General features: G+C 36.0%; 1 protein-coding gene across 2 annotated transcripts in view; it reads right to left on the bottom strand.

The window, feature by feature from the left end:
• The window catches only part of rasgef1ba (RasGEF domain family, member 1Ba), a 92,540-nt gene that overhangs the window by 62,758 nt on the left and 9,280 nt on the right, over positions 1 to 20,502 (bottom strand). Inside the window, exon 2 of one of the 2 annotated variants that reach the window (XM_073861141.1) lies at positions 8,797 to 8,844. The exons of the other annotated variant lie outside the window; for it this stretch is intronic. Coding sequence (XP_073717242.1) covers positions 8,797 to 8,844 — 48 coding nt within the window. The remainder of the gene's footprint in view (positions 1 to 8,796; positions 8,845 to 20,502) is intronic. 2 annotated transcript variants of the gene reach the window in all.

Genomic DNA, 20,502 nt, shown 5'->3' with positions numbered 1-20,502 from the left:
TCTGTCACACTGAAGTCTCTGTGAAAAACAGATGTTCACTACTGGACTACATATTATCCAAGCAAGTAACATTTACCATAATACCAAGTATCTATTATAAACTCCTCTAACATAGTGACGAACAAGAAAAACACAGCAAACTTTTTAGATATCTCCTGGACTGTGGCACAAGCTCTTTAATGTGTTAATTGTGAATTTACTAGGTGCAATTGGAGGTTATAAACCAATACATAAAACAGCTGGTGGCCGGTTAATTTTTTGCAATGCGAACTTTCTGAATTCTCTGAAATATATATAAAGAATTATTGGGAGATTAATGAGATTCAGATGAATGTTTTCCTGCTCATTATCATTATTCTGAATGGCACAAAATGGGTGGTAAATTGATATAAGTCTGTTTCCATAGTAAATTGCCGTTAACAGGTCATGTGTGAACAGAACATTTCTGGTAAATCAGTGCTGTCAATTTACCAGTAAGAGAGGTTGTAAGATTACCAGTAATTTACCAGTAAGTGCTATGTGTAAACAAAAAATATAGATTACCGGCATTTATAACAAACAATGTCAGACCGCACTGACCGTTTTGGGCCAATTATAACGTTTTGATACAGATGATGTGTTTACCCTCGCACTGTTTACGGACGTTTCCACACACACGCTGCTTAAAAGTTGAGCACACCTGAAGTTAACATCCACATTTCTTTACCAAAGTTGTTACCATCTATTTGCCGAATTGCCGACTTCTTTAGCACACGCTCTGTGAAGCCTAATGTGCAAAAAGTACTGTTGTTTAAGACGCACTTTCGGTTTGATGTTGCCAAATGCAATGTTGTTTGGTCACGAGCAACTTTGGGACCGTCAGTGTTTGCCTCAGACTTGAAAACAACAAAATACGGGCCGTGGATATGAAGAATGAGGATTGTTTACAAATACAACACTGAGCTCACCGCGCGCCACAAGTAACTTCCGCTTTCTCACGAGTTCACCAGTATTTTGATTCTGATATGTGAATGATATCTTACTGGTAAAAAGACGGAATGTCACTGCGTGTGTGAACAGCACATTTTCGTATTTACTGGTAAATTCATTTTGGTAAATTCAGGGCAGTGTCCGTTACTAGCACTGAAACCACCGCCACTCTCTTAACTTTCAAATATTTCTACAATCTGTATGGACGCTTGCGATTGTGTTAGGGGCGGAATCATGCTCGGTGCCGGTGGCATCATCAAGCCACTGTTTTAGCCCAGCCCAAATAATCCTAAACAGAAATGTGGAAAAACTTGGAAAAACTTTTTTTTAACTCAGTCTTTCTTGACAGTCTTTGAAAAAATTTTCAGCAATGCGTTTCCAACATTAACATTGTGTTCAGAAACAATTCTCTAAAATGACTTTACACTGACTTTAAGATCCTGTTAAAAAGAAAATTAGCTAGGGAAGCGTAGTGCTAAAGCCCAGGGGTCTCATTTATAAAACTGTGCGTAGGATCCTTAATAAAATCTACGTATGCACAAAAGCCAAAAAGGGCATATGCCAAAAATATGAAGACTTATAAAACAAAGCAGTGTTCCCTTAAAATCACAGATCACCTACAAGTGTGCATACACGAATCATCCTCAGATCCCGCCCTGCAAGCCTATTCTCCTGTCAAGTTTGTTTTTTATATATCACAAACTTTGTGTGGGAACTGGCGTATGCACGTTTCCAGCCCCGTTTTTTGTGTATGCACCCTTTATAAATGAGCCCCCTGGCCTTTGGAGTGGAAACAAACCACTTATGACAAGCTCTCACTACAGGATTGGAAAAATACCCGAATCACTGTGTTGTTCACACTATCCAGTGGTTGTCTTGTCATAGCTGCGGGCTTACTACACAACACAACGCTGACGAGGTGCACACACTACAAAACATTCGGTAAATCGAATCAAAAAATACATTATCTCACATAAATTCAGGTTTGGAACCTGTTGCTGACCTTCTCATACTAAACAAGCTTCAGCACTCACAATGGGCACCGATTTTGTAGCGATCTGTGGGTTTTGTCGCAGACCTTGGAAATCTGTCTGCAACCACTGATCTATATAAATGACTGGATTGCGCATAGAATGCTTAACGTAACAGTGTGAGGTGAAGCCAGCGCAGAGTTCAAGCCGCCATCTTGGTATACCCAACCGGCAGAGGGCGTCTTTGACTTTAAATTCACCCGCTTTACAGCGTATCAGTCACGCAAGATTATTTTTAGGATATGTGTACGTAAATTAACTGTTAATTCTGGTGTTATTTGCAATGTTTATGTTTTAATCAGGCAGGTAAATGGATTTATAAAAAACCGTTAAGGCAGTGCTTCTCAATTATTTTCTGTCACGCCCCCCCCCCCTAGGAAGAGGTAAACATTTTGCGCCCCCCCAACTCTCCGCCACGACTGTAAATAGTATAATTTGTCTATAAAATTACACATCTGCAAAACATTGTATCCTTATTAACATTGAGAAAACACAAAAAGAAAACACAAAAAAAGAAATATCGATCAACTTACAACAAAGAATAACTTTATTACCATTGTTTTTTAGTCTGTAACAGAAAAGACTTAAAATGCATCAATTTTCCTGAAATAAAAAAATCAATCCTTATTTAAAGTATAATATTTTTTGACCATTTGATACTGAAAAATTAAATATAATCAATAAATAATAATAAAAAACACAAGCGGCTTATCAGCGTGATTGGGGTGTAATGTCTTTAAAAATCACTTCCTGAAAAAGTATTTTCCCTGGGGTCTCGCGCGCCCCCCCTGGTGTCGCTTCGAGCCCCCCCTGGGGGTCCAACCCCACTATTTGAGAAGCACTGCGTTAAGGTGAGTGTGTCTGCTGCGTTGTGTTATTGACACGGGTATAAATAAAGTTTTTTGACATTCACCTACACGGTCAGCGTTATTTCTCAAAATAAGTTTAGGTAACTTGTAAGTTTAGATAACATAAAACCAGCAAATTATTGCATGCATATACGGTACAAAGTATGATTATTTATTTAGATTTTAGAATGAGCATGTTGTCATTAATACTAAATATGCTGCGGTCTGTCTGCTGATCTGATACTGTAATGAAGATGAATGTATCATAACTGATAAAAAACGTAAAAAAAGCACGTGGTGCTCTTGCACCCAATGTGGAGCGGGATAGCACCCAATATCCTGCCGTTTCCACAGGGCACGCCTCTTTCCACAGTGCCACTCAGTGCCGCTGGCAAAACTGAAACCCTTTCGCTTTGGAGCGGGATAGTTCATTTAATGTATAGCACACCATCGAAAAAAATGTCCACCCTGATTCTGTTTCCTCATCTTCTTTTAACTTCATTGGCACTATCTACCAGCTAAAGTTATAAACGGCTGAACAATTTAGAAAATGTATAAGACAGCCCTGAATAATACACACATTTAAAGTAGATGAGATGTAATTTCATTTCAGTAATACGTAAGAAGTCAAAACCATCCGTCAAAATCTTGGGTTGTCTTATCAGCGATTGGCTGTCACCTGGCATTTGTCGCTGATATTTGCATAAGGTAGAGAAGTGCACCACCTTTTATTATTCTTGGCTGCCTCTCAACGCTTCTCTGGTCCGCTGTCAGTCCCACAATGCACCACGCAAGCGTAAATCTCAACTACCATATGAATACTACCATATGAATGAATTGAAAATCCCTGCTACGCTCACTAAGCGTCAATGGACACGCGTTGTTAAGAATATATGCAAACCTGACACGGTTGAATGTTTGATCTCTTATAGAGTCCTGTACCATACTGCTTACAGCAGGCTAACCAAACAACTAAAAAATGATGTAGATGTAGAAGCAGCACACATGAAGATGTGTATGTAAAACCAATATGAAACATTGAAAATGCCTCTGTATTTTCAGATGGCACAAATGCTGCTGTAAATTACAATGTAATCTCTTCTCAACAGTGATGGTTGGTTTTGAAGTTAATCGGCACAAGAGGACTAAACACTGCTTACTGTAACTCAGCATTACACTCTGTGTGGTAATAATATCAGCTGTTTATGTTGTGTCAAATCTGGCTTCAGCCACAGCAGTAGACAGCAAACATGGGCCTGCAGGAGGTGTGAGTGAAGTTTTGGCAGGAAAAGTGCATGAAACACCACAGCATGCATGCACAGCATAATGAGGGTCAGTGAAACCCTCGGCTCCTTGTGACAAGAAATAGGGAAAAATCAATTGCTGTCCTTGTTTAGGAGGGCAGACCTGATTTACGTGGCATAGCTGCAGACAGGATAATGTTTTAAGGCCAATCAAAGTAACAGTGGCACCTGCTGGTAATAATGCCTTTGCTGGTAATGTATAGCTTTTTAGGATACTGTCATTGTAACAGGCGTTAAAGGTGTTAATGTATCCCATAGGTCACTATACAGTAGTTTGTCTCTTGAAGCCATAAATGAGTTTGTAGTTGAGTACAATGTATGTGACATCACTTAAATTTAAACAGACCACATCTGGCTTGACCTAAAAGCAATCCACTTATGCAGGTATATTAATACAAAGAAAAGAGATTTGATCAATCAAATCCCAGAGATTGGGGACATTCATTTTATCCCTTCATCCTCTCAACAGCGAATCCACAAATCGCACAAATGCTTTTTTGCTGGTATTTGGTTGCTTATGCACTAGACTCGGTAGCAAATCAAATCTTATTTTGCACTATATAAGTACTGGTCAGATGTCTTTTTGCATGCTGTACTGTATTTAAATTGAACTGAAAAAAAATTGTTACAATCGGCATTTAAGCTACACTGTGTTTATTCTACAGTCACTCTTTTTACATTGTGTATTTCCAGTTTACATAAGAAGAGAATGCGCATAATGCTCAAATAAATCCCACCAGTAATCTTGATTGAGGAACACATTTTTGGTTTCTACACAGCATGATGTTGGATTTAACAGTATAGCCTTAATTTACAATGTAAAGTTTAATTTACTAAGTACAGGTACCTGTATATATAATGGCCAATTTATGTAATGAATTCATATGTTCCCCAGTTTGAATAGGATATAATTTTTATATGTCTTTATTTAATTATATCTTATATTGTTGCATCAATACACTGGAAATATGTAAGATGATTTTTGCATTTACATAAAATAAAGAGAACTGTAATTAAAACCAGTATTTTTGCTTCTTAACATCTCACTGTTCCTGTTACCTAAGCATAAAATAATTAAAAAACACTTTAATAGGCCAAGGAATCAGAACCGAAACCGAACCAAAAACCGTGGACAAGAACCGAAAATTGTATTGAACCATGAACTAAGTGTATTGTTGCAGTGCTTACCATCATTTAGTTTAATAAATTATTTTGTGTTGACCACTATAAGGAAATGAATACAAAAACCACATGAGAGTGAATAAATGATGACAGAATTTTCTTTTTTGGATGAACTATCCTTTTAAAGTGAAAACGTTGCTTTGATTACTTGAGTAATATGTTTTAAAGCTCTTTTGGCTTATTCTAATCCTCTCTTGGCAAAAACGAGTGAACTCACAGAAGAAAATGATGCAACTAAAAACACAAACCCAGTCCAAGGAGTCAGTCTAAGCCTTTTGATGTCAAACAAAACCACACACAATGAAACGTGAGACCCCCATTACACTTGTCGCACAGACCCTTTCTCAGGGCCTCAACTACTGTGAGAACAGAATCAAATTTTACTCTTTAATCTTCAGTGTAATTTATCTTTGGCGGCAGATGTCACTGGGTTAATTGTAATTCTGTCTGCCTAAACGCTCCTTTATGTCCATTTTTAATGATGTGCTTATATTAGTGTTTGGCCGTCTTAGCCAAATGTAAAAGTGGGTAAAGTCTCAATCTGCCACATTCCCATGAATCTTTTCAAAACTCATCTTCAAAAAACGGCATCAAAACGCACACAATCAAAGTAGGGACCAACTCAGATGACCCAAGCACAAGTGCCTCGGGAGCCTGTGGAGCACACGCAAAGAGAAAGAGAATCTGAATTCGGAAAGATGAAAGTCATGTTTAAGCATTCCTGGACGCACACTTCAGAAGGGCTGTGACTGTCTATGTGCATGAGGATCAAAGCTTTCCCTCTAGTGCCTGTCTGATGGCACAGTGTGTGGGGGCCACTGAGGGCCCTGCGTTAATGGAAACGGGGGGACGGTAGCTTTGATGGAGAGCTTGTGCCTGATCCTCCTGCTTCACTGCTGCATTGTCTGAAGGGCAGGGCAGTGGATCAGACTACAGTCATGCTGTAATGAGGGTTGTGGTGTCGTGCTGCTCACACAGGTGTAAGAAAAGACTTTCATCGACTCCTGCTTAGACAGGTGATGTCATTTGGCATACTGATTAATGTGTTAAGAGATGATATGTCACATGGATTTTTAAAGGAAAACACCACTAGTTTTCAATATTTTACTATGTTCTTACCTCAAATTAGACAAATTAATACATACCTAACTTTTTTCAATGCGTGCACTTAATCTTTGTACAGTGCGTTGTGAATGTGTTAGCATTTAGCCTAGCCCTATTCATTCCTTAGGATCCAAACAGGGATGATCTTAGAAGCCACCAAACACTTCCATGTTTTCCCTTTTTAAAGACTGTTACATGAGTAGTTACATGAGTATGTATGGTGGCAACAAAATAAAACGTTAAAGTTGATAAAAAATGAGAACTATATTGTAGGGCTTTTTCGATCCTTATAGTCGAATCTGATTCGTTCGATTTTGCCGTAGTCAACTGATAGTCAAACTTTTTATTTTTTTTAGATAGCAGCTAGGGCTGTTGCAGTGAAGAAATTTAAATACAGAACAAAGCAGTGTCTAAAAGAAATTAAAATTAAGACAGTATTCATGCACCTGTACAGAAAGCAATGAATTATATATTTATGGCATTATCAATAGTATATTAGTAGATAAATGAATGTGTATCTATAAAGTATGAAAACGAATAAATCATTATTTTGGCTAAATTAAGCTGGATAGATCCTTTATAGTCAGAAAGATTTGTCATCATTTCAGAACAAGTTCAAATGAACTTACATTACAAAACAACTTGCATTATATCCGAGTGTTACTTGCTTAAAAATATGTCGAAATATAGCATATGCGAGTAAAAAATTACAGAACATAAATGTTTAGCTCACGCGGACTGAACAAAAAGCCGTTAATTAAGCGGACTCTCTGCAACATAGTGGACGGGCTGAAACAGTCGAGTCGGCAGATGATCATCAACGTTTATAATGTTTCACGCAGATGCTGTTGATGAAAAACTTTCATATCTAAATGTCCAGAGTCAAGTGTTCAGTCAGTTAATAATAAAGCCACCGGCGTTTTTGGCTGGTGCTCCCTTATTCACAGAGCGGACGCTGTATACAAAGAAAAAACCTATAAAGGTTGGTTTTAATGCTGGTAAGCAATCAGTTATATCAGTGATTCTCAAACTTTTTCAGCGTGCGGCCCCCTTTGTGTACGGTGCATTCCTTCGCGGCCCCCTACAGAAAATTTACGACAAATTTGTTTTAAAACGTAACAGTTTAATTAAACAAAACATATTAAATTATACAAAGTAGTGCTGTTGGTTAAGAGCCTCATTTTTTTTTAGGTTTAATTACACAGAATTCATGATAAATTAATGTATTTTAAAAATGTCATAAAACTAGGGCCCCCCTGGCACCATCTCGCGGCCCCCAGTTTGAGAACCACTGAGTTTTGTATTTGCGTTGATCAGTTAAATGAAAGTAATTTAATTTGCGCTACAGTTATTCTGTCATCTTAGTTTCACTTTTGCATAGTATTACATTTTGAATAGAAATGTACGAAAAACAAGTTACTCTCTTAACTCTTTCTATTTTGCCTTTATTGTACATATGATGTGAAAAACAAGAAGGGCATAGCTATATATGAATTTAACGTGAAAAACGAGGTTGTTGCGGTTTCTTTGTCATCCATGCGGTTAAGCTTCTCAGTGCTGCTGCTCATTGGTTACATAACATTTCCCTACTATTCGACTATGAGGTTCATAGTCGAATCAGACCTCTCCGAATCGAATCTTCGATTCCTCGACTATAAGAAGTCAGCCCTATTATATTGTATGGCGGAAGATCACTTCGTTTGCAGCACTTCGACCACAGCACGAAGTACCATCATCACTCCTGCCTACTCCCCCTTTTGCTGAAACTTCCGTCCATCAATATTACTGCGCCCCATTTAGAATTAATTCCGCAAATGCGTTTCCATCTCCCATTATTAGCATTTACTCTTTATCGCATAAACCAAAAATCACCTCAAGCGTAATATATTTGTATATTTTTAATCGAAATTTGGCATTTCCATCACTCGTTTTTGCAGCGATATTTCAAAATGCGCATAAAATCATGGTTTATGGAAACATGGCTACTGTCTCCTTTCACAGCCAACTACTGTATACGTAAGGTATTTGTACTGTAGGCTGATTTCACATAAGAATATAAACACTGCGGCACTTTAAAAAAAAATCTGTGTGAATGGTCCAACATATTAATATTGGCTTAACCTGCAAGTAATAGGTGTGTGGTATATTTATTTATCCAGCCAATAGACACTATTTAGATGTGCATTATGGCATATCAAAATACACAATAGACATGTCTTAGGTCTTATTAAACCAGTGGTGGGAAAATATCATTGATGTTTTCTCTCCGAGGGTGACTGTACTACTGAGCTTCTAAATCAATACTTTTAGTTCCCTATAGCACATGGCTCAGAGCAAAGACTCAGATGTTGAACATACCCGTTGTTTGGTGACATGCCTCAGTCCAATATGTGGCTGACTTCTGCACTGTGGGGAAAAACAGAGAATTTATTGTATTTAAACATGCACCTTAAATCTAAAAACTAAAGTGAACAAAGCACCGATCTGAGATAAAGTCTCTTTCTCTCTCTTAATTTCAATTTAAGTGTGTTTTACTGGCATGACAAAAACTGTACATTTGTAACTAGGCTGCTTACAAGCAGTGCAAGTACACACTACTTCTCTCTCTCTCTCTATCGCACACATTAGTGGGCGCTGTGATCCATGTGACTGACACATTTGGGTTCTATTTAGGTCCAAGTACTCATGGGACCCAAGTTTCCATCGTTCATCCAATTCATCTTCTGTGTACTTAGAGGACTTTGCAAAATACAGAAACAAATGACATGGCTTTTAGCACATTCTGCCAACAAACTGGTATTTCTGAATGGCCTGAGGTGGGGATTAAGCGAATTTGAAGCAAAGGTATTTAATAAACTTATAATACGTGCTAAGAGCGTTCAAGAAGACCAATAACATTATTTTAAGTGAAGTGAAATTTGAAAAGTAAAGTATATGCTACGTACACACCTAACGCGGGGCATCGGGTTACTCGCTCTAGATTACTCGAGGGATTTAACTTCGTGTCATACGAATTTTTCGCTCGAGTTGAATATCATCCACTTGGTCGAAGACGCGTTCAAGGCGGATAGCGCGTGTTTTTGCGGCAAACGCGTCGCCTATATCGCGTCTTTGCATTGACTTTGTATGTAATCTACTTGCGCAAATCATTGAACTCGGGTCTGGTGTGAACCCACAGTTACAGTTCTGTGCATAAATCATAACATAACAACAACACAGAGCTCATGTGGAAAAAAACAATTACAAAATTTAACAGCAATATTATACCCTTAATCTATTACAGAGCATTTTAGTGTATGGGTAGTGTATGGGTTGACAGAGATGCCAGACGTAATGGGACACACACCTTCCAAAAACATCAACTTTTTTGTTATTCTGTCATCTATTCTCCTTTTTTCGCAAAATGCAATAAACGCCACTCCCCCTTTTCTACAGAATGCCATAAATCCGCTCCACAGATCACAGGCAGCGCACCATTCACGCAATGTAAACAAGCAATGGCGGCGCCTTAAGAACACAGAATCCTAGTTTTCCTCATCTACTATGTACTTCGTGATCACCAAACAAACAAAAACAAAATAATACTTTAATAGCATTGATAAACCTGTGATGGTTTTCTGTGACGGGTAAGAAACATAAGCCATCAACATCTAATATTTTCCGCGAAGCACTCGAGAGACTGGTGCTTATCTCCCGACAGCATCAAGCTTCTCATGCTAACACATTGACCCCAGGGGATCTTATGAAAAACTTTACATTATTTTACTCAAAGTCAACGAAAATCGAGCAGGACAACATTTTACAGCTGATCGCTGTGAAAAACATTAAGCGACGACGTCAAGTATAACCGCAGCAATGACAGTGTTCTTAATATGACAAAGTAAGTGTTTTGATTAATGACATTATTGTTTATATTTTTAACTAGTGTGTACAACTAGTCAACTAAATGAATATAACATGGCAAAGATGAATGCACATTTATATAGGCTATTGATTCAATAGATTTATAGGATTTTTAATAAAAACTTGTCATGGATTTATTGCATTTTGTGGAAAAAATAATCAGTTTTTATAATAAATCTTTGAAAATCAAGTTATGGATTTGAATTTTTTATGTTTTTATAACCTAAAGATGCTATGTGAAAGTTTGTAACAGAAAATAGTGTTTTTCATCTTGTCACTTTCTTGGTATAAAAAACACGTTTTTACCGAAATTTGTCAAAATGGATTTATGTGTTTTGGAACCAAACTCTTCATATATATATATATATATATATATATATATATATATATATATATATATATATATATATATATATATATATATATATATATATATATATATATATATATATATATGAAGAGTTTGGTTCCAAAACGCGATAAACAACATTTTTGAAAAAAATGAGTTACTGCCAAAATCAGTATTATATCAGGTCAGTAGTTAAAAGTAAATAATTAATTTTACGCAAAATCCAATACCCGTTGTGATATTCTGTCATCTTTTCTCCCTTTTTTCCCAAAATGCGACAAACGCCACTGCTCCGTTTTTACAGAACGCAATAAATCCATTTCTGATATTACAGCGCACCAGTCACGCAATGTAAACAAACATGGTGGCGCGCCGAGTACACGGAATCCTAATTTTCCTCATCTACTTTGTACTTCGTGATCAACAAACAAAACAAAATAATACTTTAATAGCATTGCCAAACCTGTGATGGTTTTCTGTGACGGGAAAGAAACGTAAGCCATCAACAGCTAATATTTCCGCGAGAGGCACTGGGTTGCTTGTTCTCCAGACAGCATCAAGCTTCTCATGCTAAAACATTGTGTTCTTAATATAACAAAGTAAGTGTTTTGGTTAATGCCATTAATGTTTATTTTTTAATCATTGTATACCACTAGTCAACTAAATAAATATAAAATGGTAAAGATGAATGCACATTTATACATTAATTTAATAGATTTATAGCATTTTGAAATAAAAAACTGTCATGGATTTATTGCATTTTGTGGAAAAAATAATTAGTTTTTATAATAAATCTTTGAAAATCAAGTTATGGATTTGAATTTTTTATGTTTTTATAACCTAAAGATGCTATGTGAAAGTTTGTAACAGAAAATAGTGGTTTTCATCTTGTCACTTTCTTGGTATAGAAAACACGTTTTTACCGAAATTTGTCAAAATGGATTTATTGCGTTTTGGAACCAAACTCTTCATATATATATATATATATATGCGCAAATATACAGTATTAAGCAAACACAAACTTTTATTTTGTATGCGATTAATTGCGATTAATATTTTGACAGTCCTAATTAAACTACAATCAAAGACGCAAACGAAGCTATGTAAAAAGTATTTTTGGAAAATATATTTTAGAACAAGCATATAAATAAACATGCTATAAATAAAATGATATATATTTAAAACACTGAACTGGCAATTAACTGACTTATAAACGCAATCAAACGTGCACTATTTTTAAAAAAAGATGCTCATAAACAGAGTTAAGAGTCTGACGACACCAGCTGTATAAATAAACACACATAAAAATACCTTAACTGACTTAAAATATATGACCCTGTCTGTGAAATCCATGCCAAAACTTATAATAAAATTATGAGATTAGGAATATCAAAGTTTGATTTCAGTCACTGATTTCCCTTTAATTTCAGTCTGACATGACCTTACTTAATATTAAAGATATTAAAGTTATATCTTCACAGAATGACTTTAGCTGGGTTTTAATAGGAAAACTATCCTTACTCAAAAAAAAACATTTACTAAATAAGCGAATACAAATCTACTGATAATAAATACATGTAATAATAATTACTTTACAACAACCTACCACTAAAATAAATCATGTTTATCATTTTTAAATAAATAGGTAATCAATGAATGTTTTACTTTGAGGTCTTTATAAGATTGACTTTGTAATATATAACTTCCAGACACACACACAATTAGACCACCACACTCAATTCATGCCTAAAGCTAAGATTTAAACACACTGACCTGAACTACAGACCGACATTTGCTTTATTGATGGGACAAAGCAATTACAAGGGAAACAGGTGACAGCGGAGTTGATATTTCGACTCTTGGGTGAATTTATTCAGCTGATGCGGACATAACGTGAGCCAGGGCAACAACACCTGCTCCGACCCATCAAAGAAGATGAACCGTTACTTCAAAGATGACATTTAATTTAGCTAATGGACCAATAAATAAAGAAAACTATTTTCATCAACAGCAATTATATTATTAATAAAGGCCTATAATGTTGTCGCTCCCCCTCAACTCCTCAGTAAACTAGATAATCTTGAATCAGAGACCCATGCACAAAACGTGAGAGAGTGCAGACAATGTAATAGAAGCAGGAGGTCACATCACATACAGATTCTTCATTATGAAGGAGCCTGTATGCCTAGTTACCATAACAGCCGGCTATGTGCATGTATTTGGGCTGCTCTAGAAAATCTATGTCATGTTTTATTGTCTGAGAGGCGAACCTGGTGAACAACCTTTTCTAGGTAATGCATGCGTTTGTGTGTGTGTGGGAGGAAAATGGGCTGTTGGCAGGGGTTGTGACGCAAGAACTCTCAGGTCTACAGTATCCAAGATCTGTAAGCAACGTGGGTGATCAAAAGCTGCCTACGTACCCAGCATTTTAAGAAACATAATTATGTTGTTTTTCAAGATACATTTTTGCAACATTTTAAAGCAGCATCTGTATACATCCAAGAAAAGGCACAATACACTGCAACATGCTTAGTACAAAAAAATGTAAGATGGATTTAGAAAAGTGTTGATTATTAGTTATTGTGCAATAGTATTATAATTTGTGTGCAATTCTTTTCCTGCTTATTAAAGTATCATGTTGTTAGCTGTATATGGATAGAGCAATACAAAGAAATCCCCTATGTAGTTGGCCTTTTCAGTTAGCATGCTGCCTTAGGGTGCTTTCACACATGCACTGTTTAGGTTGGCCCAAATGACGTGTCGGTCCGAGTACGGTTGGTTTGGGTCAGTGTGAACACAACAGCCGCTCCGAGCCTACTCTAAACAGGTGGTCTCGGAGCCCCTATCGCCGAACTCTGGTGCGACCCATCTGTGGTGTGAACGCTGCTCGACCTCGGGCCGAACCAAATACAGGAAGTTTTCCAAATGTTTGAAGCACTGGACTTCTGTCGTGACGTGAACCGGGTGTTATATTGTGGGTTAACAACAAACGGTGCAATCTTGATCCGCTGCAGAGATTCGCTGTCTCCTGGACGTGAGCTGATGATTTTATAAATGCATAGCTGTCCTCCACACACAAAAATAGTGACATTACGAGATTTTAGCAAACGGCTCCGTGAGAAGGGCTTTAATAGAAAAGTTGCGCAATTTCGAGTTAAAGCAAAGAAACTTCGCTAAGACGTGCATCGTTTATCTCAATATCTTGCTAGCTTTGCTCTTCCTGTCAGGCTGGTTGTCGTGAAAACGTGGGGGGTGGTCATGGGGGTAAGAGCTGTCAGAGACCAATGACAGCGCTGATCGTTGTCACGTGGTGTACAGTGCAGCGTTTCGAGTACAGTTAAAACAACATATGTGAACACAGACTGCACTAACTGAAAAATTATACAATGTAATTTGGTGCGCTCCGAGGCCGCACCACCGTGCGCACCAACATGTATGAAAACACCCTTAGAAGCAGTGTTGGGGTAGTTACTCAAAAATTTGTATATATTACTCATTACTAGTTAATCATTTCAAAAGTCATATTATTACTTTACTTATTAGTCGCAGCCAACAGTAATTAGTTACACTACTAGTTACATTACTTTTTCCATTACATCCCCAAAAATTGGTAATTGCATATTTTTGCAGTCTGTGAATCCATGAAAGAGTACAACTGGCTCTAGTAAACTATTGTTTTAACAAGTTCTGTAATTAGGGCTATGACAATGATTAAATAATCATCTAACGCGATTGTTTGACCTCATCGCGATGATGTCAGATCACCGCCATGATTGCACATCTCTCTAAAAACCACAAGGGGAGCTGCAGTGCCTTTATAAATTGCAAAGCCATTAAATACAGTGGAAAAAAACAGCATTTAAAGAAATGCTGCAAAACTTTCTTAAGTAGTATGAACTGCCAGATAAAACATACATTTTCAAAACAGCAATTCCAAATTTAGGGAAGTGAAGGATGTTCTTCTTAAGGATCTGTAAGGAATAGATTTTTTTGCAGGCACTACAGACATGTGGTCCAGTACTATTATTACCTTAGTAGGGATGGCTATTATTTAAGGCTTGTTCTGGTATAGTCAGTTTGTTTTGTTTTTATTTTCAGTTATTTTTCAGACACTTTATTGTGTTTATTTCTTATGAAGAATTTTTAGGGTTTGAAAGATATAGGGGTGTCCTCGACTAAGGATTTACATATTCGAATCAGATTTGTCGAATCTTTCCATAGTCGACCGATAGTCGAATCATATCTGTCTGCATGGGTTGGGGCTAGACAAGGTACAAATTGGTAACTTTTATTTTCTTTCACAAGCAGCACACATAAACAACTTTCTGTTAAATTGACCTAACCTGTCTTTCAAGTGATGAAAGAAGACAAAACTGACGATGCATTTATATATTTATTTTTTTAAGGTAAAATATATTAGGCAACATTTGTTTATTTATTCTTCATAACATTTTAAAGCCACGATCTACAGAACATCACACAAAAATACATTTTGATAACTAAACCTAAAAAGCCTTGGAAACCTCGGCTACAATTAAGTGTTTTTATTTAATTTGGAGATATAGCGCGTCAAAGCAATCATGAACAAAAAAAACCCCGACAAATGAGAAATGACAAATAATTTGTGATTGTGACTGTAAATAATAAAAACTAATCTTTATTTACAATTCATTAAACGTTAATTTATAACATGAAAAACACTGAAATTAATGATTTTATAGACACTATGCGTTATTATTTAGCACAGAAATACCTGCTTGCTTGCTCTGACTTTGATAATCTCTGTATTCACTTTAGATACAGAAAGACCGGATGATATTATTTATTTCAGGAATCTCTTTGCTATCATTTAAAAGTGAACACCAACCATAATATTAAATCACAAGGAAGACATTCGTGTCAGGCAGAAATAGGTTCGGTGCAGATAGTTTCCGTTTCATCACCGAAATTTAAAAAAAAACGGCTTACCTGTTTTGTAGTTTAACTTTTAATAACCAAAATGTATGATAAATACATTTTAAAAACTTATACCCGTCGAAAAACATCCGTTTTTTAATGTTTAGTTTGATGAACTCCTAAATATGAGACGCAGAACACCTAGCCCGTTCGGCTAAATTACATGCGCAAGCATGGCCAGCACGCAATAGCGCAACATTGATACAACGAAAAGCTATCCAAAATTTACAGACTAAAATTAGATTAGAATTTACGTTTATAATAGATACATTTTTTTAATAAAATAAGGTCAGAAGTAACAAAGTGCAGAACAAATGTGCAAAATGCCTCAAGTGCACAGAAACAAAACACAAGCCAAATAGTTAAATCAGATAACCCAGAGTGATTTATAAATAAAATAAAATAAATTATTAAAAGAATAGAAATGTATAGCCATAATATAATTGCCAGCTTTGTCTTTTAAATGTAGAAACAAAGAGGCAATGGTTTATTAACGAAGAAACCTCCGTGTAGCCCGGTCACAGGCGATGTTGGATTTATTAACGCATTTTAAAAATATTTATTGAAAGCTGTTACTTCACATATTATTTGCAGCATTATCATAATATGCTGTATATTAATATATTGTGAGAAAGCTGTTATATGTGAAATCAGATAATGTGTGTGTGCACCCATATACGGCCAAAATTGAATGATCCTCATTTCATAACACATCTGCGATGATTCGACTGTGAGATTGGTAGTCGAATCAGGCTTCTCCTATCGATGCATCGAATCTTCGACTATTCGGGGTCACCCCTAGAAAGATATATTCATTAAATAAAATACTTTTAAATATGTGTTATGTGTATTAATATTTACTGCCAGGTAAACCTTACAAAAGTTTTAGATTAAATAATCACAACAATATGGGAAAATTATTTCATGAACAAACAAAAACATGTATGAGAATTAAATGTCAAAGCAATAAAACAGACAATTAATCATCATAATCACCAAAGCCCTAAAACAGGCAATTGTCAGAATCCTGCCAGATCCTTGTTTGTATTTAGATCTAGTTTAGCATGGCAGGGTTCTGACAGTACATATGTTCTATGTGGGAGATGCGTGGTTTTAGTATTGGTTTATTCTGACCACGTATTTCCTGGGTCGCGTCACTTTTTCCCCGATCCCTTACTTGTAATGATTTCCAGGTGTCCCTATTTATTGTCCTTGTGTTTGCTGTTCTGTGCAAGTTTGTCTTGTCGTATATCCTGTTGGTTACCTGTGAGTACTTGTTGAAATTTAGTCTTAGTCTGTTTAATGTTTTGTTTAAGTTAGGGTTAGTTCAGTATCGTGTTTTCCTGATCTTGTTTTGCCCCCTCGTGGGTTTTGTTTTTCTGTTTTACCCTGTTTGTTTAATAAATTCCTTTGTTGTTAACGTCTGCATTTGGGTTCGTGTCTTGCGTGTATAAATCCTGACAGCAATAAACCGTCATAATCTTCAACAAATTATTAGGCTATTAACCGTCACCCAAATGTCATAATCGTGACAATTTAATAAAGCTGTAACATATACTAAAATCTGCAACAGGGCTCAAGCGGAACCAACCAAACATGTTGGCAGAACGAAAAAGAGCTAGCGTCCTGCGTTGGTGACGTTTTGTTAAACGTATCTAGTAACTAGGCATTTTTTACTACTAGTTACCAAGAAAAGTAATATTATTACACTAACTAGTTACTGCCCAACACTGCTTAGAAGTCAGGTGTCTATGTAGCAGAGTTGTATAGTACTTAAGTATTTTTACTTTCTACATAAAAGTAAATTTTCAATTATCTGTATTTTATTTGTGTTTTTCTTTGGAAATCAAACATTCTATAAGATATTATCATAATTTTTACTCCACTGCATTTCATAATTTCAGGTTTTTGGTTTATATTTAATATTTAAGTACATTAAACATCTAGTAATTTTTTGTACTTTTACTTAAGTACATTTTTTTTTCGTACTTTTACTCAAGAAAGTAAAAGTACACAATTTTTATGTAATTAGGCATTAAATCAATTTTAATATGCAATATATAATGAATACACAGTGTAATTCTATGCTTTAGAATGTAGTGAACATTTTTTAGTAAAGAAAAGTAAATTTTTTCACAAGACAAACACTCTGATAAAGCATAGATGCAAATGTAACTAAAATACTTAAGTATTATACACCTCTGCAATGTAGGCAATAGACAATTCGTTTTGCAACCCAGACATTAGATATGTAATATTTTCTATGGGGAAACTTTCCAAATATATAGTCTAAACAGTTTTTCCATTATTGCAGTGTGCCTCTGTTTGTGAACACCACACCAGTGTACATAGATGCTTTGCTCTATTAGGTATTCATAACACTCGATAACCTGTGAGCAGCAGCCTATCTCAAGGACACCTCAGATGACAGCTAGTCTCTGATATGAGATTTCTGGGTATAAAAGATGAAGGATGGTGTTGAATCTATGAGTGCAGCAATACAAGCCCTTTGGCAGTGAATGTTGGGATTCAGTCATTCTGGAAGAGAGAGTATTGTGAAGGAATGAAATAGCTAAATGTTTCAAAACGCTTATTTTGCTTGTAAATGGTTTGCAACACAAATATGGTTGTTGACATTTAAAGTCATAGTCGTACCAAAAGTAAAAAATTTTATGACATGAAGTAGAAAAATAAATGATGAATATTCAGTATATTTCATTGGAAATATTGATGCCCGCCCAAGCATTAACAAGAAAGATTATTGGTAACACTTTAAAATAAGGTTGTGTTTGTAAACATTAGTAAATGTATAACTAACAACAATGAACAGTGTAGTTTCAGTATTTATTAAGCTATTTTATGCATTCTGACTTGTTAACGTATTTAGACGGAATTTGTATGCTAAACTAAGGAAACTATTTCAAAAAGCAGTTTTTTTCTGGTTCTGTTCCTCATCTTTGCAATGATCTACCGGTTGCGACAAGGTCTGCTGACTCTGTAGCAGTCTTTAAGAATCGGCTAAAAACCCATCTCTTCCGCCAACACCTCACATGCTAATATCTTTTCTATTTTTCTATCCTTATCTTTACATTCTCTGTCTTAAAAAAAATACTTACCCTTGGCTATGTATACAGTGTTACATGTCAGACTAGTTCTAGTTTACTTCTGTATTGCTACTTGTTAATATAATTGCTTCTATTAAGTCGCTTTGGACAAAAGCGTCTGCTAAATGACTAAATGTAAATGACTTTTGTGCAGAATGCACTTCGCCAGGGCTTGTACAAGTTTTTTTTTCTAACATGAAAGATTCATATGTAACGATCATATTTTATATATTATTAGGACAATTTTAGTACAGGAAGTACTGTGGAAGTCCTTATATGGGCACTTTAAGTGGAATAGCACATGCACAAACCAACCAAGAGCTGACACCAAATCAACATCACCAGAGAAGCGTGTATTTATTTGTGAGGAAAATTTAAGCTTATTCAGCTTCCCAATGAAGCCAGCAATATGGAAAAATAGATATAGTTTGTTTATACGGGGTAGCAGCGGAGTTGTGCGTGTGTGTTTGTTTAATGCTGAATTTCGTTTAAATGGGGCGGTGCTTTGAGTCATGAGTCACAGGTGGTAAGTAAAACTGCATCAAATGTCTGTGTTTTGTTTATTCGGAAAGAACTGTTAAAGCTGATCTGTTTTTTGTAAATCTGATAAAACTAACTCTTTGGATATATGAATATACAGTATAATACTTCTCTATAGGTACTCAAGATTAACATTAGATAAGCAGAAACTGTAACGGTTGAACTAAATCAATGCACTACCCAAAAGACAGAAATGCTATAAAATGAGTCTTCATTTTTGTTTGAACCACTTTCAATATTATAGTTGTGCTTGAGGGGGTGCAGTGGTTTGACCTCATTAACCCTTTTAATGCCAAGTGCCAATCAAACCACACACCAGACTGAAAAGATATCCACATCATTCAACACAAATGTCAAGGACAGCAAGGATCAAATGACCATTATGAGAGCAGAATATCATTAAAGCATACAGCAAAGAAATCCTACTTACAATTAATGCAATCAAATATCCTTTATAATCATATGAAGCATGGCCAATAATTTAGTGGCATATGACTAGCCTCACATATTAATCAAGAAACTGAAATATTAATGGACCGTGAAATTCAATAATTGTTGTGAAATATTTTCTAAATGTCCTGTGGTGATTGAATGAAATATTTTCTGAGTGCACTATGATTATCATAAACACCTGTTGGCTGAAAACACAATCATCTGCGTGAATGAAGGCAGAAAAAAGCTCAATTGTGTAAACACATTAAATTCTGCACCACATGGTTTAATTATACAACAACACAGCATTATTTTGTATAATGTAACATGCATGTTATTACAATTCATTATCAGAAAAATAATAATGCCCACCACAACAATCTACAGCAGAGATGTTTGGGAATGCATGCTGTAAGTGTGGTGAGTTGCTTTATCAGTTTGTTTTTCACACCACTGTATACTGTGAGATAGTCCAATACAAAACTGTGACAGGATCAAACAGAAAAAAACAAATATTTTATTTAAAGCACATCAACTATCTAAACCGGAGCTGTAGCCACATTACTACATCGTAAATTTTTCTAATTGCTTCTCTTTAAGCAAATGAGCAGCAGCTCGATAGCTGACCTTGGCTAACCCAGCCTGCCTAGCCTGTTGAAATCTGGACAGCACAGAGCCAGCCGCCCCATCCAGTAGGCATTCATTTTCTCAGCGTCAGGGTGACGGAGTGCATAGTCTGTCAGATGGATGAGATACTGCGGGCTGAGACATCACATGCAC

The sequence above is a fragment of the Misgurnus anguillicaudatus genome, chromosome 22, assembly GCF_027580225.2.
Source record: "Misgurnus anguillicaudatus chromosome 22, ASM2758022v2, whole genome shotgun sequence".
Taxonomy (NCBI): domain Eukaryota; kingdom Metazoa; phylum Chordata; class Actinopteri; order Cypriniformes; family Cobitidae; genus Misgurnus; species Misgurnus anguillicaudatus.
This window is presented reverse-complemented; position numbering and strand designations above follow the sequence as displayed.